The sequence below is a fragment of the Oncorhynchus clarkii genome, chromosome 3 (genome assembly GCF_045791955.1).
Source record: "Oncorhynchus clarkii lewisi isolate Uvic-CL-2024 chromosome 3, UVic_Ocla_1.0, whole genome shotgun sequence".
Taxonomy (NCBI): Eukaryota; Metazoa; Chordata; class Actinopteri; order Salmoniformes; family Salmonidae; genus Oncorhynchus; species Oncorhynchus clarkii.
This window is the reverse complement of record NC_092149.1, coordinates 73178542-73201989: the sequence shown is the minus strand read 5'-3', so window position 1 is coordinate 73201989 and position 23448 is coordinate 73178542. Positions and strand designations below refer to the sequence as shown.

At 40.6% G+C, this 23448-nt stretch overlaps 1 protein-coding gene across 1 annotated transcript; it reads left to right on the top strand.

Moving 5' to 3' along the window:
* LOC139403779 (nectin-3-like) lies at window positions 1–21830 on the top strand. Its single transcript, XM_071146983.1, has 9 exons — window positions 1–115; window positions 414–495; window positions 2256–2594; window positions 6267–6572; window positions 14777–14879; window positions 15068–15222; window positions 16361–16463; window positions 16591–16628; window positions 19005–21830. The coding sequence occupies exons 2-9, from the start codon at window positions 441–443 to the stop codon at window positions 19037–19039; spliced, it is 1134 nt and encodes a 377-aa protein (XP_071003084.1). The 5' UTR covers window positions 1–115; window positions 414–440; the 3' UTR covers window positions 19040–21830.
* Window positions 21831–23448: the final 1618 nt, after the last annotated feature.

The following is a 23448-nucleotide window of genomic DNA, read 5'->3' as shown; positions in this document are numbered from 1 at the left end:
CAGAGATGCAATGACGCAGTCGATTCGAAGCGAAAAAGCGTTTTCCTACTGGAGCGTTTTCTGGCAGCACAAACGGTGTCGGCTGCTTCAGCAGAAGAACTTACATTCAACAAAGGTTTGTGGCCTATTACATTTACTGTTGCATCTGTTTACTTCCATTATTACTGACCAATGTAGGACTGTTTGTTGATTTTTGTAATACGGTGTAGGCTACTTTGCAAGATGTGAATAGTCTCCATCAAGGAGTAATGATTGCAGACCATTGCTCGAATAATTAGCATTGTATTCAACATACTTTAACATTCGATGTAGCTTAGCCTACATAACTGTCGTACATAAAACAATTAATAGGTCCTCATTACAAAACGCCAATCTCAAAATGTAATGTAATGCTATTATCACATTTTACGTAGTGACCCTAGCAATGAGAAGAGCAAAGCATGTTACGGAAGCTGTGCTGTGTGATTCTACTCATCGTCCAGAGGAATACAGAAAGTAGGTTGATGTCCGATTGATGTCATAAAATGCCATACTTTTGAGTGCATGTTTTTTTCTCTCTTTTAATGTTGACACAATGCAAGGACAATAACAACCACAAAGCCCCACCATTAAATTGCAGTCCTGGTACTTTTAGGGTACGATAAGGCACACACATTAGCTCAGTATGTTTACTATGTTTTTAAATCATTATGTTTACTGTTTTTACCTCATTATGTTTACGATGTTTTTAACTCAGTATGTTTTGAGACATGCTGAGCATGCACAAGTATCTAGGAATGTCTTGAATATCTTACTCTTGATTAAGTGTTAGTGTCACGCCCTGGCCTTAGTTATCTTTGTTTTCTTTATTATTTTTGTTAGGCCAGGGTGTGACATCGGTGATTTATGTGTTTTTTCTTGTCTAGGGTTTTTTGTAGATTTATGGGTGTTAGAGTTGCGTAAATTCGAATCTGGTATCAAGATAAATATAACAATGAGTCACCGATTTTATACTATGTATTTTTAATTAGCTAAGTAATAAATGGCAAATGCAACTTTCGTATATACGGGCTCACTGTAATACCACGCAGGGCAGAACAGAGAACTGATAGGATGTATGTAAACAGTATTCTTTATACTGTGATACACATAGTTCCAACCCGTCTGTTGGCCTATCACAGTAGAGGCTGGTTGTGGTTTAAACTTGTTCCCCTTATTGCAGGCGCTCAGGCGGGTTCCCGCCTCTTGGCGCTTCTTGGGGTCCTCCCTCCGTCGATGTATAGATAGATCCTTACTGTTCTGGTATCACCCCCTAGTTATAACAGTTGCTCAGTTTCTGCTATTGTGTTGTTCAGTATTTTTCCATCTCAGTTAAACCTCGTGATGACCACCCCTCGCTATCACAACTTTGTAAGATACAGCAAGTCACACCATGTGCTCAATATTGTTACATACAAACACAAGGACAAAGCATCTGCTGGGCTGTTATCTACAGTTTTGCAACATGCAGGTCACACCATGTTACTCAGTTCTTGTCACATACAAACAAGCAAGTTGCAAGCAGTTGTTTAATCTCATAATGATGCTCCAGTGCACAAATGCAGACACCTCACACAACCAACATCAGATAATATTTAATCATATATATGCTAATGGCTATAATGTAAAATACAGAATCCAACATGGGGTTGTGTTCTTTTAGGTGTCTAGGTAAGTCTATGGTTGCCTGGATTGGTTCTCAATCAGAGGCAGGTGTTTATTGTTGTCTCTGATTGGGAACCATATTTAGGCAGCCATATTCTTTGGGTATTTTGTGGGTGATTGTTTCCTGTCTTTGTGTTTTATGCACCAGTTAGGACTGTTTCGGTTTTCACGTTTATTGTTTTGTAGTTTGTTCATGTTAAGTGTCTCTTATTAAAGAACCATGAACTTCAACCACGCTGCGTTTTGGTCCGCCACTCCTTCGCAGGAAGAAAGCCGTGACAGTTAGAATAGAGTCAGGGCTTTTGGCTTATTATTCTAATAACATATTCACTAAATAGTTTCAGCCTAGACTGGACCCAGATCAGTGCGTGCTTTAGCCATCTCCTCTGACTATGGCTGTCCAAATGGACAAATGTTTTTGCAATAGCCACATTTCAGCATCAATAGGATTTCATAGTTCATAAGCACAGCTAAATACTGATAATGGTCTTGTCTATGTTTATTAGAGTTCACAAACATCTATTCTACAGGTATCTTTTGGAATGTATTTTTGGCTTGTGTTTTCTCTTCAGGTACACATGTGATTGGAGGATGGAGGACTGTGGTACAGGGGGAGGATGTGGACTTATCCTGCAGACTGATAGAGACAGACGGGGAGCTTGAACAGATAACATGGCAGAAAAGTACTTTGGAAGAAACACAGAAAATTCATTTGCTGCTGATCTATCACAATGGGGTTATTGCACCGACTGGATTGAGTGGTAGAGTCCAGTTTATTGGGAACCCATCAGAAAACCTTGGATCTATTAGAATAACAGCTGTCAGACTGTTGGATGAAGGCATCTTCACATGTATCTTCAGTGTTTTCCCCAGTGGAGCATACACTACAGAGATACCTCTGACTGTGCTAGGTAAGTACTCTTCCTTCACTCTTTGCATCACTGTTTCTACTTTTGAAGTCTAGAAAGACTGCGTGTGATAACCAACACTCGACAGCTAAAAAGATGGTTGGTACATTTTTTTATTTATTTTTTACAAGATTTGATTTAATCTTTTATCAACATAACAAAACTGACACATACAAACAACTACATCATACATACAAACATCTACAGCACACCCGCCAGACCCACTATTGACCAACCCCTATTTTCAGCACACACTTTCTGCCACATGGCTTGAAACTGCACGATTTTGTTTCTCCGTCAACCACGCTTTCAATTTTAAAAAATGTATAAAGCATTTGAACTTTCCATTTCGTGAAAGATGGAGGATTGGCTTATTTCCAGCTTTTGAGTAAAAGTTCTGTTTAAAGATTATTGATGAGAAGAGTACTGTCCAACCCACCGGGTATCTCATTGCACCCTCATACAGTTGACGTCAGATATTTACATACACTTAGGTTGGAGTCATTAAAAATCGTTTTTCAACTATTCCACAAATTTCTTGTTAACAAACTATAGATTTGGCAAGTCGGTTAGGACATCTACTTTGTGCACGACACAAGTAATTTTTCCAACAATTGTTTACAGACCGATTTATTTCGCTTATAATTCACAGTATCACCATTCCAGTGGGTGTCACGAGAATTATGTTCTCAGTGTTCACAAACCCATTTGAATTGATTACTCAGCCTGATACCCAGAATTTGTAGGAAACTGGTTGGAATGAATCAGGCGGAGGCCCAGCTACAATTGTCAGGAATGTTTATTTAGAGACCTCTCCTTATAATTTCCGGTACATTGGTCTATACCTCACATTTCATCATAAATGTCCCTCCTCTCAGATACAATGGCAACATAGTTCACAAGTCTTCTCCTACTCATACATTGTCTGCCACCTGTTAAACAATCTACTACAAGCCCAAGGTCTCTCCCCTCCCTGGGTGGGGACAGAATGTCCTGTAAGGAACACAGTAGTCCAGCTTGTCTGATGATAGCTCCATTTCACACTTGCACCCTGCTTACATACTAAAAAGGAACAGAATTCTAATGTTCTAATTCTTGACTAAAACTACACACATTAGATTTAGTTTTATGATTCTATTAAGTTGCATACAATCATACAGTGACAGGGTAGTATTCTGTTAGTTATAGTTCTACGTTAAATGTATACATCATTTAGTCATTATTCATAAAATTCACAACAGTGGGTCAGAAGTTTACATACACTAAGTTGACTGCATTTAAACAGCTTGGAAAATTCCAGAAAATTATGTCATGGCTTTAGTAGCTTCAGGCTAAATTACATAATTTGAGTCAATTGGAGGTGTACCTTTGGATGTATTTCAAGGCCTACCTTCAAACTCAGTGCCTCTTTGATTGACATCATGGGAAAATCAAAAGAAATCAGCCAAGACCTCAGAAAGAAAATGTAGACATCAACAAGTCTGGTTCATCCTTTGGAGCAATTTCCAAACGCCTGAAGGTACCACGTGAACAATTGTTTGTACAGATGAACAAGTATAAACACCATGGGACCACGCAGCCGTCATACCGCTCTGGAAGGAGACACGTTCTGTCTCCTAGAGATGAACGTACTTTGGTGGGAAAAGTGCAAATCAATCCCAGAACAACAGCAAAGGACCTTGTGAAGATGCTGGAGGAAACGGGTACAAAGTATCTATATCCACAGTAAAACGAGTCCTATATCGAAATAACCTGTGGCCGCTCAGCAAGGAAGAAGCCACTGCTCCAGAACCGCCATAAAAAAGCCAGACTACGGTTTGCAACTGCACATGGGAACAAAGATCGTACTTTTTGGAGAAATGTCCTCTGGTCTGATGAAACAAAAAACGAACTGTTTGGCCATAAAGACAATTGTTATGTTTGGAGGATAAGGGGGAGGCTTGCAAGCCGAAGAACACCATCCCAACCGTGAAGCACGGGGGTGGCAGCATCATGTTGTGGGGGTGCTTTGCTGCAGGAGGGAATAGATGGCATCATGAGGTAGGAAAATTATGTGGATATATTGAGGCAACATCTCAAGACATAAGTTAAAGCTTGGTCACAAATGGGTCTTCTAAATGGACAATGACCCCAAGCATACTTCCAAAGTTGTGGCAAAATGGCTTAATAAGGACAACAAAGTAAAGGTATTGGAGTGACCAACACAAAGCCCTGACCTCAATTCCATAGAAAATCTGTGGGTGGAACTGAAAAAGCGGGTGCGTGCAAGGAGGCCTACAAACCTGACTCAGTTACACCAGCTCTGTCAGGAGGAATGGGCCAAAATTCAAACAACTTATTGTGGAAGGCTCCCCAACACGTTTGACCCAAGTGAAACAATTTAAAGGCAATGCTACCAAATACTAATTGAGATTATGTAAACTTCTGACCCACTGGGAATGTGATGAAAGAAAAAAAGCAGATATAAATGATTCTCTCTACTATTATTCTGACATTTCACATCCTTAAAATAACGTGGTGATCCTAGCTGAGTTTAGATAGGGAATTGTTACTATAATTAAATGTCAGGAATTGTGAAAAACTGAGTTAAAAAGTATTTGGCTATGGTGTATGTAAACTTCCGACTTCAACTGTATGTCATGTCTGGAAATATACAGACGGACAAATTAGTAGTACATTTTAGAGGTCGACCGATTAATCGGAATGGCCGATTTTCATTTGGGCCGAGTTAAAGTTTTCATAACAATCAGAAATCGGTATTTTTGGGCGCCGATTTTTTTATTTTTTTACTCCTTAGTCTTTTAATTAGGCAAGTCAATTTAAGAACACATTCTTATTTTCAGAGGGTGGAAGCGTTCAGAGGGTTCTAGGAGGATTCCTTCAAAGATATAAGGTTTCTTGGGCGGCAGGTAGCCTAGCAGTTAGAGCATTGGGCCTGTAACCGAAAAGGTAGCTGGTTTGAATACCTGAGCCAACAAGGTGAAAAATCTGATGTGCGCTTGAGCAAAACACTTAACCCTAATTTCCAGTAGTGCTGTACTACTATGGCTGACCCTATAAAAAACAAATTTCACTGCGCATCTGGTGTATGACAGTACATGAAAGCAGCCTTTGTAAACCCTCTTCCAAGGGTTCTACCTAGCACCAAGAAGGGTTCCCATATGGGGACAAACCAAAGAACACTATATTGTTGCATTTAGTGCCTTTTTCCTAAGAGTGTATCCTCTTACTCAAGCTGTAACCAGGAGAGCACAGACATTAATAGTTTACCTAATGGTGGAACAGATGTTGGAATATATACACCACTATATACAGCATCCCTTAACGGCATAATCACTGGGCAGTGATTGCTTTTCAGTGGAACTGCTGAAAATGAGTAACCGCTTTAGTGATGTGTGAAACTTAATACCTCATCAGGGTGAGCTAAAACCTATTAACTGGATTTGACCAAACCTGCAATACAGTAAATGTATAGCTACTAATGATGTATATTGATATTTTCCAGATACAGGACATGAAAGGGTTCATTTAAAGTGTGTTGGTTATGTGACATGAGCATTTGAACAAGTTTCACATGACGGGCTCTGCGTGTGTGTTTGGTAGTTTTATCATGTATAATTCCACATTTATAATTGACTTGTTCATGTTTTCTGTTGGTTTGTTTTCTGGTCATAGTTCCTCCAGTAGTGAGTGTGACAGTTGATGTTGCTCCTGTCATTGGGGAGAATGAGGTTGTCTTGGCAACCTGCGTGGCTGCTGGTGCCAAGCCACAGGCAGAAGTGAGGTGGAAGACGGGTGCATTTGGCAGTTTGTTGAGGACAGTGACTAACTTCACCCAGCACGCCAACGGAACCACCACAGTACTCAGCCACCTGCTCGGGGTACCAACCAAGGCAGCCAATCATCAGTGGGTCCAGTGTGTGGTCAACCAGTCTGCCCTGGCAACAGAGAAGACCTACAACTTCAGCATAAACATCCACTGTAAATATTTTCTACTACCACTGTCCTACACTATAGACATCCACTGTCAGTATATTCTACTACCACTGTCCTAGACCATAGACATCCACTGTGAGTATATTCTACTACCACTGGCCTAGACCATAGACATCCACTGTAAATATATTCTACTACCACTGGCCTAGACCATAGACATCCACTGTGAGTATATTCTACTACCACTGGCCTAGACCATAGACATTCAAATCAAATCAAATTTATTTATATAGCCCTTCGTACTTCAGCTGATATCTCAAAGTGCTGTACAGAAACCCAGCCTAAAACCCCAAACAGCAAGCAATGCAGGTGTAGAAGCACAGTGGCTAGGAAAAACTCCCTAGAAAGGCCAAAACCTAGGAAAAAACCTAGAGAGGAACCAGGCTATGTGGGGTGGCCAGTCCTCTTCTGGCTGTGCCGGGTGGAGATTATAACAGAACATGGCCAAGATGTTCAAATGTTCATAAATGACCAGCATGGTCGAATAATAATAAGGCAGAACAGTTTAAACTGGAGCAGCAGCACGGTCAGGTGGACTGTGGACAGCAAGGAGTCATCATGTCAGGTATTCCTGGGGCATGGTCCTAGGGCTCAGGTCCTCTGACATTCACTGTAAGTATATTCTACTACCACTGGCCTACACTATAGACATCCACTGTAAATATATTATACTACCACTGTCCTACACTATAGACATCCACTGTGGGTATATTCTACTACCACTGTCCTACACCATAGACATCCACTGTAAATATATTCTACTACCACTGTCCTAGACCATAGACATCCACTGTAAATATATTCTACTACCACTGGCCTAGACTATAGACATCCACTGTAAATATATTCTACTACCACTGGCCTACACTATAGACATCCACTGTAAATATATTCTACTACCACTGTCCTACACTATAGACATCCACTGTAAATATATTCTACTACCACTGGCCTAGACCATAGACATCCACTGTAAATATATTATACTACCACTGTCCTACACTATAGACATCCACTGTGAGTATATTCTACTACTACTGTCCTACACTATAGACATCCACTGTAAATATATTCTACTACCACTGTCCTACACTATAGACATCCACTGTAAATATATTCTACTACCACTGTCCTACACTATAGACATCCACTGTGAGTATATTCTACTACCACTGTCCTACACTATAGACATCCACTGTAAATATATTCTACTACCACTGTCCTACACTATAGACATCCACTGTGAGTATATTCTACTACCACTGTCCTACACTATAGACATCCACTGTAAATATATTCTACTACCACTGTCCTACACTATAGACATCCACTGTGAGTATATTCTACTACCACTGTCCTACACTATAGACATCCACTGTAAATATATTATACTAACACTGGCCTAGACCATAGACATCCACTGTAAATATATTCTACTACCACTGTCCTACACTATAGAAATCCACTGTAAATATATTCTACTACCACTGTCCTACACTATAGACATCCACTGTAAATATATTCTACTACCACTGGCCTACACTATAGACATTCACTGTAAATATATTCTACTACCACTGTCCTACACTATAGACATCCACTGTAAATATATTCTACTACCACTGTCCTACACTATAGACATTCACTGTAAATATATTCTACTACCACTGTCCTACACTATAGACATCCACTGTAAATATATTCTACTAACACTGGCCTAGACCATAGACATCCACTGTAAGTATATTCTACTACCACTGGCCTACACTATAGACATCCACTGTAAATATATTCTACTACCACTGGCCTACACTATAGACATCCACTGTCAGTATATTCTACTACCACTGGCCTAGACCATAGACATCCACTGTAAATATATTCTACTACCACTGGCCTAGACCATAGACATCCACTGTAAATATATTCTACTGTCCTACCACTGTAGTATATTCTACTACCACTGTCCTACACTATAGACATCCACTGTAAATATATTCTACTACCACTGGCCTACACTATATACATCCACTGTAAATATATTCTACTACCACTGGCCTAGACCATAGACATCCACTGTAAATATATTCTACTACCACTGGCCTAGACCATAGACATCCACTGTAAGTATATTCTACTACCACTGGCCTACACTATAGACATCCACTGTAAATATATTCTACTACCACTGGCCTACACTATAGACATTCACTGTAAATATATTCTACTACCACTGGCCTACACTATAGACATCCACTGTAAATATATTCTACTACCACTGTCCTAGACCATAGACATCCACTGTAAATATATTCTACTACCACTGGCCTACACTATAGACATCCACTGTCAGTATATTCTACTACCACTGGCCTAGACCATAGACATCCACTGTAAATATATTCTACTACCACTGGCCTAGACCATAGACATCCACTGTAAATATATTCTACTACCACTGTCCTACACTATAGACATCCACTGTAAATATATTCTACTACCACTGGCCTACACTATAGACATCCACTGTGAGTATATTCTACTACCACTGTCCTACACTATAGACATCCACTGTAAATATATTCTACTACCACTGTCCTACACTTTTCACATCCACTGTAAATATATTCTACTACCACTGTCCTAGACCATAGACATCCACTGTAAATATATTCTACTACCACTGGCCTAGAACATAGACATCCACTGTAAATATATTCTACTACCACTGGCCTAGACCATAAACATCCACTGTAAATATATTCTACTACCACTGTCCTAGACCATAGACATCCACTGTAAATATATTCTACTACCACTGGCCTAGACCATAGACATCCACTGTGAGTATATTCTACACTATAGACATACACTGTAAATATGTTCTACTACCACTGTCGTACACTATAGACATCCACTGTAAATATATTCTACTACCACTGGCCTACACTATAGACATCCACTGTAAATATATTCTACTACCACTGTCCTACACTATAGACATCCACTGTAAATATATTCTACTACCACTGGCCTAGACCATAGACATCCACTGTAAATATATTCTACTACCACTGGCCTAGACCATAGACATCCACTGTAAATATATTCTACTACCACTGGCCTAGACCATAGACATCCACTGTAAATATATTCTACTACCACTGGCCTACACTATAGACATTCACTGTAAATATATTCTACTACCACTGGCCTACACTATAGACATCCACTGTAAATATATTCTACTACCACTGTCCTAGACCATAGACATCCACTGTAAATATATTCTACTACCACTGGCCTACACTATAGACATCCACTGTAAATATATTCTACTACCACTGACATCCACTGTAAATATATTCTACTACTACTGTCCTACACTATAGACATCCACTGTAAATATATTCTACTACCACTGTCCTACACTATAGACATCCACTGTAAATACTACCACTGTCCTACACTTCCACTGTAAATATATTCTACTACCACTGTCCTACACTATAGACATCCACTGTGAGTATATTCTACTACCACTGTCCTACACTATAGACATCCACTGTAAATATATTCTACTACCACTGTCCTACACTATAGACATCCACTGTGAGTATATTCTACTACCACTGTCCTACACTATAGACATCCACTGTAAATATATTCTACTACCACTGTCCTAGACATCCACTGTAAATATATTCTACTACCACTGGCCTATTATATTCTACTACCACTGGCCTAGACCATAGACTACTACCACTGTCCTACACTATAGACATCCTACTACCACTGTCCTACACTATAGACATCCACTGTGAGTATATTCTACTACTGTCACACTGTCCTGTAAATATATTCTACTACCACTGTCCTACACTATAGACATCCACTGTAAATATACTACCACTGTCCTACACTATAGACATCCACTGTAAATATATTCCTACACTATAGACATCCACTGTAAATATATTACTACCACTGGCCTAGACCATAGACATCCACTGTAAATATATTCTACTACCACTGCCTAGACCATACTGTAAATATATTCTACACTGTCCTACACTATAGACATCCACTGTAAATATATTCTACACTACATCCACTGTAAATATATTCTACTACCACTGTCCTACACTATAGACATCCACTGTAAATATATTCTACTACCACTGTCCTACACTATAGACATCCACTGTAAATATATTCTACTACCACTGGCCTAGACCATAGACATCCACTGTAAATATATTCTACTACCACTGTCCTAGACCATAGACATCCACTGTAAATATATTCTACTACCACTGGCCTACACTATAGACATCCACTGTAAATATATTCTACTACCACTGGCCTACACTATAGACATCCACTGTGAGTATATTCTACTACCACTGTCCTACACTATAGACATCCACTGTAAATATATTCTACTACCACTGTCCTACACTTTTTACATCCACTGTAAATATATTCTACTACCACTGGCCTAGACCATAGACATCCACTGTAAGTATATTCTACTACCACTGGCCTACACTATAGACATCCACTGTAAATATATTCTACTAACACTGGCCTAGACCATAGACATCCACTGTAAGTATATTCTACTACCACTGGCCTACACCATAGACATCCACTGTCAGTATATTCTACTACCACTGGCCTAGACCATAGACATCCACTGTAAATATATTCTACTACCACTGGCCTAGACCATAGACATCCACTGTAAATATATTCTACTACCACTGTCCTACACTATAGACATCCACTGTAAATATATTCTACTACCACTGGCCTACACTATAGACATCCACTGTGAGTATATTCTACTACCACTGTCCTACACTATAGACATCCACTGTAAATATATTCTACTACCACTGTCCTACACTTTTTACATCCACTGTAAATATATTCTACTACCACTGTCCTAGACCATAGACATCCACTGTAAATATATTCTACTACCACTGGCCTAGACCATAGACATCCACTGTTAATGTATTCTACTACCACTGTCCTAGACCATAGACATCCACTGTAAATATATTCTACTACCACTGGCCTAGACCATAGACATCCACTGTGAGTATATTCTACACTATAGACATCCACTGTAAATATGTTCTACTACCACTGTCGTACACTATAGACATCCACTGTAAATATATTCTACCACTGGCCTACACTATAGACATTCCTTGTAAATATATTCTACTACCACTGTCCTACACTATAGACATCCACTGTAAATATATTCTACTACCACTGTCCTACACTATAGACATCCACTGTAAATATATTCTACTACCACTGGCCTAGACCATAGACATCCACTGTAAATATATTCTACTACCACTGGCCTAGACCATAGACATCCACTGTAAATATATTCTACTACCACTGGCCTACACCATAGACATCCACTGTAAATATATTCTACTACCACTGGCCTACACTATAGACATCCACTGTCAGTATATTCTACTACCACTGGCCTAGACCATAGACATCCACTGTAAATATATTCTACTACCACTGTCCTACACTATAGACATCCACTGTAAATATATTCTACTACCACTGGCCTACACTATAGACATCCACTGTGAGTATATTCTACTACCACTGTCCTACACTATAGACATCCACTGTAAATATATTCTACTACCACTGTCCTACACTTTTTACATCCACTGTAAATATATTCTACTACCACTGTCCTACACTTTTTACATCCACTGTAAATATATTCTACTACCACTGTCCTAGACCATAGACATCCACTGTAAATATATTATACTACCACTGGCCTAGACCATAGACATCCACTGTAAATATATTCTACTACCACTGTCCTAGACCATAGACATCCACTGTAAATATATTCTACTACCACTGGCCTACACTATAGACATCCACTGTCAGTATATTCTACCTCCACTGGCCTAGACCATAGACATCCACTGTAAATATATTATACTACCACTGGCCTAGACCATAGACATCCACTGTAAATATATTCTACTACCACTGTCCTACACTTTTTACATCCACTGTAAATATATTCTACTACCACTGGCCTAGACCATAGACATCCACTGTAAATATATTCTACTACCACTGGCCTAGACCATAAACATCCACTGTAAATATATTCTACTACCACTGTCCTACACTATAGACATTCACTGTAAATATATTCTACTACCACTATCCTACACTGAGGCACACAAGTGGTATGGACCTTTACACGCTTTCATTGTACTGCTCTACTGTAACTAATCTATCAAACTGAAATGAAGGAAGACCAGGTTCACAAACAAACAATTCTTAGAGAGAGGTGTTTTTAACCTTATTTTGCTACCTACCTGACAACTTTACGGTTTTTACTTTTTAATTACCGTTTATATTTTCGGTTTTTCCCTCACTCAAATTTTTTTCATTAACTTTTTCACTCCGGACGCTTTATCTGGACATGGTTCGTCAGGACCTCCACCAGCCGAAGTTAAGTAGAAACATTAACATGATGCTTTCTAATTGCAGTCGCTGTCCTCATAATATACAGGAGAACAATCGCCTTACGGTGAGGATAGCTGAACTGCAAGCCCAGCTTCAGACACAATTGTTATGCAAGGGTAATTTAAGTGTAGGAAAGGATGAAACAGCGTCTGTGCCACCAGTAAGTACAGATGGTAACGTTAGTATAAATCCCCTCGCATGGTCCCCGCAGCCGGACAACTTTCTCACGGTTTCTGGAGGAAAATGCTGTAGGAATGCTCAACCGGTGTCGCTCATTCAGCCGACAGAAACTTTCAAACGTTTTTCCTCATTAAGTCTTTATTGAAGACTCATCTCATCAGTGGGTCATATAATTGAGTGTAGTTTGGCCCAGTAGTGTGAAGGTGAACGGAAAGGCTCTGGAGCAATGAACCGCCCTTGCTGTCTCTGCCTGGCCGGTTCCCCTCTCTCCACTGGGATTCTCTGCCTCTAACCCTATTACCGGGTCAACATGTCAGTCACTGGCTTACTGGTGCTCTTTCATGCCGTCCCTAGGAGGGGTGCGTCACTTGAGTGGGTTGAGTCACTGATGTGATCTTCCTGTCTGGTTTGGTGTCCCCCCTTGGATTGTGCCGTGGCGGAGATCTTTGTGGGCTATACTCGTCTCAGGATACTTGTCTCAGGATGGTAAGTTGGTGGTTGAAGATATTCCTCTTGTGGTGTGGGGGCTGTGCTTTGGCAAAGTGGGTGGGGTTATATCCTTCCTGTTTGGCCCTGTCCAGGGGTATCATCGGATGGGGCCACAGTGTCTCCTGACCCCTCCTGTCTCAGCCTCCAGTATTTATGCTGCAGTAGTTTGTGTCGGGGGGCTAGGGTCAGTCTGTTATATCTGGAGTACTTATCCTGTCTTATCCGGTGTCCTGTGTGAATTTAAGTATGCTCTCTCTAATTCTCTCTTTCTCTCGGAGGACCTGAGCCCTAGGACCAGCCCTAGTACCATGCCTCAGGACTACCTGTCATGATGACTGACTCCTTGCTGTCCCCACCTGACCGTGCTGCTGCTCCAGTTTCAACTGTTCTGCCTGTGGCTATGGAATCCTGACCTGTTCCCCCGGACGTGCTACCTGTCCCAGACCTGCTGTTTTCAACTCTCTAGAGACAGCAGGAGTGGTAGAGATACTCTTAATGATCGGCTATGAAAAGCCAACAACTACTGTGATTATTATTATTTGACCATGCTGGTCATTTATGAACGTTTGAACATCTTGGCCATGTTCTGTTATAAATCTCCACCCGGCAGAGCCAGAAGAGGACTGGCCACCCCTCATAGCCTGGTTCCTCTCTAGGTTTCTTCCTAGGTTTTGGCCTTTCTAGGGAGTTTTTCCTAGCCACCGTGCTTCTACACCTGCATTGCTTGCTGTTTGGGGTTTTAGGCTGGATTTCTGTACAGCACTATGATATATCAGCTGATGTAAGAAGGGCTATATAAATCATTTTGATTTGATTTTGATTTGATTTAGTGTTGCCTCATCTGTGCATTAAAGTGTCACCCCTGCCCACTGCTCAGAGCCTGTAGTGTCATTGTTATGGGTCTGTCTTGGTATGAGTGTGTAGGTCTATTTACATTCTATATCTGCAGTAACTGCAACCATTTCTCTCTCTCTCAGATCCACCTCAGTCAGTGAACATTACCCTTAGTGAGGACTCTAAAGCCATAGTCTTCCTTTGTGTAGCAGACAGCAACCCACACCCCAACTACACCTGGAGCAGGTACTGACTCCTATGTAAACTAGTTAAATTCAGTTAAATGTAAATGTTAGGTATACTTGTTTAAACATATGAAACAGATTAGCTTGAAGCTTCAGTATGTTCATATATTATGCTGGTAGTCAAATGATGCCTTTGCCTATCTCACACACAAACTCACACAAAGCCCTTCTCCTCTCTCTCTCCCCCAGGGTGGTCCAGCCACGGCCTGGGTCTTCAGTGAGAGCAGAGGGAGACATACTGCACCTCTTCAGTCTCAACTCTGAGCTGAATGGTCTCTATGTCTGTGAGGCCTCCAACCCCTACGGACGAGCAACTGGCTCCCTCTATGTACACACATCCTCTGGTGAGAAGCACCTGAGAGAGTGAGACACACACACACACTATTCATGCTGGTTGCTTAACTCGTTGCTCATGCTGGTTTATAAGATGCTTATAATTGTTATATGATTGATTGATTGTTTGAATACTTTATTGTCCCATAGGGAAATTTGTCTGCAACAATATTGGCATTCCTGGCATACACATATATGATGTAGCATGGATAACAAAGTTGAGCCAGATGTTCACTTATCTTTCACTGCATGTGTTAATATCATTTTTATTTATTTATTTTTTATTTCACCTTTATTTAACCAGGTAGGCAAGTTGAGAACAAGTTCTCATTTACAATTGCGACCTGGCCAAGATAAAGCAAAGCAGTTCGACACATACAACGACACAGAGTTACACATGGAGTAAAACAAACATACAGTCAATAATACAGTATAAACAAGTCTATATACGATGTGAGCAAATGAGGTGAGATAAGGGAGGTAAAGGCAAAAAGACCATGGTGGCAAAGTAAATACAATATAGCAAGTAAAACACTGGAATGGTAGATTTGCAATGGGAGAATGTGCAAAGTAGAAATAAAAATAATGGGGTGCAAAGGAGCAAAATAAATAAATAAATAAAATACAGTAGGGAAAGAGGTAGTTGTTTGGGCTAAATTATAGGTGGGATATGTACAGGTGCAGTAATCTGTGAGCTGCTCTGACAGTTGGTGCTTAAAGCTAGTGAGGGAGATAAGTGTTTCCAGTTTCAGAGATTTTTGTAGTTCGTTCCAGTCATTGGCAGCAGAGAACTGGAAGGAGAGGCGGCCAAAGAAAGAATTGGTTTTGGGGGTGACTAGAGAGATATACCTGCTGGAGCGTGTGCTACAGGTGGGAGATGCAATGGTGACCAGCGAGCTGAGGTAATCATATGTATGGCCTCATTACCCTTTCTATGGGAAGGTACTGTATAGCCATTACTAAGATGGTCATAATACACACTTATCTCTTACTGTATATGTACATGTCTTATAACCTGGTATTATCTCTTTGTTTTCTGCAGGAAAGTTTTTGCATTGGAGCCATGATGGTTGCTTGGGCAACATGATTACATGTAATTATAAATACAGACTGTTTCTTATATTAACTGTATCTCCTCTCTCCTCACAGAGACCTCTGCTGCCTGTTGGGTTCTACTCGTTGTCATTCTCTGTCTGATTGTTGCTGCGGCTGCACTCATATGGTACCGGTGCATATACGGACAGTTTCCTTGGTAATACCAACTACTGTAATATCATGAACTGATTTTGCATTGTGAAAAGAATGCATTTGCATTAGATGATCATATATTGATTTTGCTCTAGTTAATATATTTTCTTTTCCTGGACTATATTTTCCAGGAGTTCATTTGTGGCCAAGGCACCAGAACAGATACGCTGTGAGTAGTTACAGATGTAGGATCTTAATTTGAGTCAGTTTGCTACAGCAGGAAAATAATCGTGCAGCAACAGGAAATGTGAATTATTATGAAAATTATTATAGACATTTTTGTAAGGGTTGACACATTTTTCATGAGGAAAATCTAATCTGACATTTCTGTGGAAACTGCAAACTTTAGAAGCCTTTTTAACCCATTTAATCCTGAACGTGAAAATATCCAAATCATGTGTCATTAGAAATCAAATCATATATTTTTTTACATTTTAATGGAAAAGTACGTGAAAACGTGTGTTTTATGTTCGGTCACAATTGTAACTGGTTGGATAATAATAATAATAACTTTATTGTAACATACATTGTTACTTTATTGCAACATGCATTGAAACATTAATATTGTAACATTTTACCTTATTCTAATATTCATTGTAGCATTGTCATTGTGACATTTTAGTGCAACATTCACTAACAACTGAATAGCAGTCGTGTGATTCATTCACTGAACAGAAAGGTAACATTTTGGATAGTGGTAGCCTGTAGAATATGCATTCAAGTGGAGGCCTACACTGAACATATATAGAGGTAGGCTTCAGAACCAAGCGCACGATTAGTTTGTGCATCACTACTTTGAACTACAATCAGTCAGACCTGTTATCATACAGTTGCTTGTTCTTGGTCTGGGTGGAGTAGATGTTGGACATTTCAATGGTGATATCTCTTAAGGTGGATGGATACATTAGTAGGAAAACATCCATTGGGTTGGGGCAGCTTTGATTGACACATTCTGCAGCATTTGGACTGTATACTATGTGTTTTGGAATCACAGCGGTGGCTGGCCTCTTCGATCGTTTGAACACTCCATCTTTATTTTTGACCACCTGCAGCTTTGCCCTTGGCTCTTCTGACTGGACCCTCTAGCGGGTAGAGGCCCGATTAGTTGGCTCTTCATTATCAACAGTGGAGGCGGGTGGTGGGTGGGAGAGGGGGGATGGCGAGGGTTTGGTCATCATCAATGATAATGTTGTCCCTGTCACATGATCTGTTTGCATAGGTTCAGCATATGCATTCAACAGCCTGGCTGGCAAATGGCCTGTTTCCCCCTCATAGTCCATATCTGACCCAGCGCTATCACAATCACTGAGTACAGCATCTTTCTCATTTTGAGGGATAACTGCAATGTTGCATGCCTTGTCTGGGCAGTCACCTAGATCCAACATATCCAGAACTTGACTAAAAGCAAGAACAGAGTAGCAAGTGTCGAGGAGGATCGTTACAAAATATAACACTTACAAGAACTTGTGAATTCAATATAGGCTTTTAATACAAACATATCAGAAGCCTAGATGGTCCGCGGAACACACCCTTGTCCAGAGCACTGGCTCTGTTTTTATACACATACAACATATGAGTCCATCCCACATGCAAATGAAGTTACTTCCCTCAGTCCATCTGCCACCATTATATCCCAATCTGTGCATCCTGCTTGTTCACGCCCAACAACGCCCATATCTGCTTTCAGTCAAGTTATAATGGTGACAGGACCTCTTCATGTCCCAAAAATAATACATGCCCATCTTATCCTATGGGCCCCTTATGTTTGGCTTGTCCTTATTAGGACTAGTAGACTGTGTCTCTTCTGTTCATGTCCTAAAAATATATGCCCTATGTCTATAGTCCATCAGTTGGTCATTTGGCTGACCCCCTCCTTTGTATGTCCCTCTGACCTTGGTATGTCCAGCTGTCCTATGCTCTCATGGCCTTACTTTGGCTTCCTGTCCTATACAATAGACAATGCATTTTACCAGAATGGCAAATGCACTCTAAGTGTATCTTTCTCTTGTGGTACATTATTATGTTTCTTCCTATATGTACATCTTGCTCCCACACAAGTTAGATAGAACAAGAACTATGTATGTTTATACCTAGATGCACTGTGTTATCCTGCCGGTCACTATTGTTGCCGTCAACATGTTTACTCATTCTGTGACCACACTGAACAAAGTACAGAGTAATTGCAAATGCATATATCAATACTCGACACCTTAAAGAGGGTGTGTACCAAAAATCTTTGTCCTCTCATTAGGTTAACATACTTTTTTAATCTCTTGTTCTCAAAACTTATAACTGAAAACGTTTTTTTACGGTCACTATTGTGACTAATGGGATTAAATAGGTTAAACCTCAAATACACTACAAGTGTTAAATGTCCTACATTGCAGGGAAGTTCTCCAGGTTCCGCAACTGGGTGATCAAATTAAGTTGCTACATATGTATTTCACTGTCCTCCATTGTTTTGTGACTAAACTTACGAATCAGGTTTCTCATTAGCCACTGGTTTCTATGGAATCATACTGTAATAATGTCTGTTTGATTCCAGACTATATCAGTATCTTCCAAGATGAGGAGACATGATAAGGTTGAGGAAGGTGAAGATGACTCATTGGCTGCAACTGTCCAAACCAGGAAGGAGCCTGAGGAAGAGGAAGAAGTATCATGATGTATGGAACAATATACCTTATTTGTTTTTTTGGAAACATTTTATTTTTAATTTGTATTATTCCAAATGTTTTTCATGTTTGATAGATTGTCTGTTCATTAAGTATATTTGTGTTAGCTCGAAGAAATCGCCGGACAGGTTTTAAGTGAATTCCAGAAAAATCTCATTCTCCAATGTTCTAACCATCTGCAAAGAATAGGCCCATTATCCCGAGTGGCGCAGTGGTCTAAGGCACTAGAGATCCTGGTTCGAGTACAGGCTCTGTCACGACCGGGAGACCCATGGGGTGGCGCACAATTGGCCGGGTTAGGGGAGGGTTTGGCTGGCAGGGAAGTCCTTCTCCCATCGTGCTAGAATGACTCCTGTGGCGGGCTGGGAGCATGCACGCTGACACGGTCGCCAGGTGTACAGTGTTTCCTCTGACACATTGGTGTGGCTGGCTTCCGGGTAAAGCAGGCATTGTGTCAAGAAGCAGTGTGGCTTGGTTTTGTTGTGTTTCAGAGGACGCATGGCTCTTGGCCTTTGCCTCTCCTGAGTCTGTACGGGAGTTGCAGCGATGAGACAAGACTGTAACTACCAATTGGAGACCACGAAATTGTGGAGAAAAATATACAAAAATAAAATTTGAATTAGAATTTGCACATTCTCCAACCATCTAATGAACAATATCTTCTAGGACATTGGAAACCTCGACTCCACCACAACTTTACCCAGTACTGGTCCTTGTTTCAGAGTTTTGTTCCCCTCTCGTGGACTCCACCTTGTCATGGTGAAGGGTCTTTGTTGCTTCAGTGGGAATAACAACTCTCCTGTATGTATGTACAGTATGTATGTACAGTATGTATGTACGGTGCTTTCAGAAGTATTCATACCCCTTGACTTATTCCATATTTTGTTGTGTTACAGCCTGAATTTCAAATGGATTAAAAAAAAAAAAAATTCTCACTCATCTACACATAATAACCCAAAATGACAAAGTGAAAACATATTTCTTGAAATGTTTGCATATTTATTGAAAATGACATACAGAAATATCTCATTTACATAAGGATTGTTGTGGCATTTTTCTGCTTTACCAAATGAGGAGAGTTAAACTACACACCAGTCAGAGTTATACTTAAACTACATATTTTTTAATAATTAAGCTTTGCAATAGCTCTTGTTGACTTTCAATGATGCGCTATCTCTAATGAACCACTGAAAAGTACCACCAGAAAAGTACAAAGATCTTTTATAGCCAAGATACACCCCTCTCAACTTACATGACAAACCACAGATCTTAGGAACAGTTCACAAAGGTTAAGATTTGTATGAAAGATATCTATAAAACATAGCAGACAGTTACTGCTGTGTCAACATTTCTTATTGTAAAGACCAGTGTCTGGCCCCCTCCTACTCCAAACTGGAACCCGTCTCACCCTGGTACGGTATAGCACAAAAACATTACCTTTACTATCTGGAATGCTCTTTAGGTTTTATTACCCAAAGACATCGTAAATCTCCTCTGTCAGTGTAATCTCATAAGGGCCCATCTTCAGTGGAACACACACACAATACTCTATTCTGTCGAATGTAACAACTATTATAATGTAATACAAGCATTATAACAATCCTACAAGCATTAAAACATAATCTTGCAATTTTCCACGACAGGATTCACACCCATAAGTCAATACATGCTATAATCACCTTTAGCAGTGTCTTTCTGGGTAAGTCTCTAAGAGCATTGCACACCTGGATTGTACAATATTTGGACATTATTAAAATTCTTTAAGCTCTGTCAAGTTGGTTGTTGATCATTGCTAGACAGCCATTTTCAAGTCTTACCATCAATTTTCAAGGCAATTTAACTAAAAACTGTAACTAGGCCACTCCCAAACATGTAATGTCGTCTTGGTAAGTAACTCTAATGTATATTTTGTCTTGTGTTTTAGGTTATTGTTTTGCTGTAATGGGAATTTGTCTCCCAGTATCTGTTGGAAATCAGACTGAAAGAGGTTTTCCTCTAGGACACTGCCTGTGCTTAGCTCTATTCCATTTATTTTTATTTAAAAAAAACTCCCTAGTCCTTGCCGATGACAAGCATACCCATAACATGATGCAGCCACCACCATGCTTGGAAATACAGTATGAAGAGTGGTTCTCAGCGATGTTTTGTGTTGGATTTGCCCATAACATAATACTTTGTATTCAGGACATAAAGTACATTTCTTTTCACTTTAGGATGCACATGATGCATATTTTGGAATATTTTTTGGAATATTTTTTTCTGTACAAGCTTTCTCCTTTTCACTCTGTCATTTAGGTTAGTATTGTGGAGTAACTACAATGTTGTTGATCCATCTTCAGTTTTCTCCTATCACACCACTAAACTCTAACTGTTTCAAAAACACAATTGGACTAATGGTGAAATTCCTGAGCGGTTTCCTTCCTCTACTACGGCAACTGAGTTAGGAAGGACGCCTGTATATTTGTAGTGACTGTGTATTGATACACCATCCAAAGTGTAATGAATAACTTCACCATGCTCAAAGGGATATTCAATGTGTCTGCTTTTTTTACCCGTCCACCAATAGGTGCCCTTCTTTGCAAGGCATTGGAAAATCTCCATGGTCTTTATGGTTCAATCTGTGTTTGAAATTCACTGCTAGACTGAGGGACCTTATACACTGCTCAAAAAAATAAAGGAAACACTAAAATAACACATCCTTGATCTGAATGAATGAAATATTCTTATTAAATACTTTTTTCTTTACATAGTTGAATGTGCTGACATCAAAATCACACAAATTATCAATGGAAATCAAATTTATCAACCCATGGAGGTCTGGATTTGAAGTCACACTCAAAATTAAAGTGGAAAACCACACTACAGGCTGATCCAACTTTGATGTAATGTCCTTAAAACAAGTCAAAATGAGTCTCAGTAGTGTGTGTGGCCTCCACGTGCCTGTATGACCTCCCTACAACGCCTGTGCATGCTCCTGATGAGGTGGCGGATGGTCTCCTGAGGGATCTCCTCCCAGACCTGGACTAAAGCATCCGCCAACTCCTGGACAGTCTGTGGTGCAACGTGGCGTTGGTGGATGGAGCGAGACATGATGTCCCAGATGTGCTCAATTGGATTCAGGTCTGGGGAACGGGCGGGCCAGTCCATAGCATCAATGCCTTCTTCTTGCAGGAACTGCTGACACACTCCAGCCACAAGAGGTCTAGCATTGTCTTGCATTAGGAGGAACCCAGGGCCAACCGCACCAGCATATGGTCTCACAAGGGGTCTGAGGATCTCATCTCGGTACCTAATGGCAGTCAGGCTACCTCTGGCGAGCACATGGAGGGCTGTGCGGCCCCCTAAAGAAATGCCACCCCACACCATGACTGACCCACCGCCAAACCGGTCATGCTGGAGGATGTTGCAGCCAGCAGAACGTTCTCCACGGCGTCTCCAGACTCTGTCACGTCTGTCACATGTGCTCAGTGTGAACCTGCTTTCATCTGTGAAGAGCACAGGCGCCAGTGGCGAATTTGCCAATCTTGGTGTTCTCTGGCAAATGCCAAACGTCCTGCACGGTTTTGGGCTGTAAGCACAACCCCCACCTGTGGACGTCGGGCCCTCATACCACCCTCATGGAGTCTGTTTCTGACCGTTTGAGCAGACACATGCACATTTTTGGCCTGCTGGAGGTCATTTTGCAGGGCTCTGGCAGTGCTCCTCCTGCTCCTCCTTGAACAAAGGCGGAGGTAGCGGTCCTGCTGCTGGGTTGTTGCCCTCCTACGGCCTCCTCCACGTCTCCTGGTGTACTGGCCTGTCTCCTGGTAGCGCCTCCATGCTCTGGACACTACGCTGACAGACACAGCAAACCTTCTTGCCACAGCTCGCATTGATGTGCCATCATGGATGAGCTGCACTACCTGAGCTACTTGTGTGGGTTGTAGACTCTGTCTCATGCTACCACTAGAGTGAAAGCACCGCCAGCATTCAAAAGTGACCAAAACATCAGCCAGGAAGCATAGGAACTGAGAAGTGGTCTGTGGTCACCACCTACAGAACCACTCCTTTATTGGGGGTGTCTTGCTAATTGCCTATAATTTCCACCTGTTGTCTATTCCATTTGCACAACAGCATGTGAAATTTGTCAATCAGTGTTGCTTCCTAAGTGGACAGTTTGATTTCACAGAAGTGTGATTGACTTGGAGTTACATTGTGTTGTTTAAGTGTTCCCTTTATTTTTTTGAGCAGTGTAGTAACTGTATGTGTGGAGTACAGAGATCATGTAGTCATTTAAAAAATCATTTGAACACTATTATTGGACACAGTGTAACG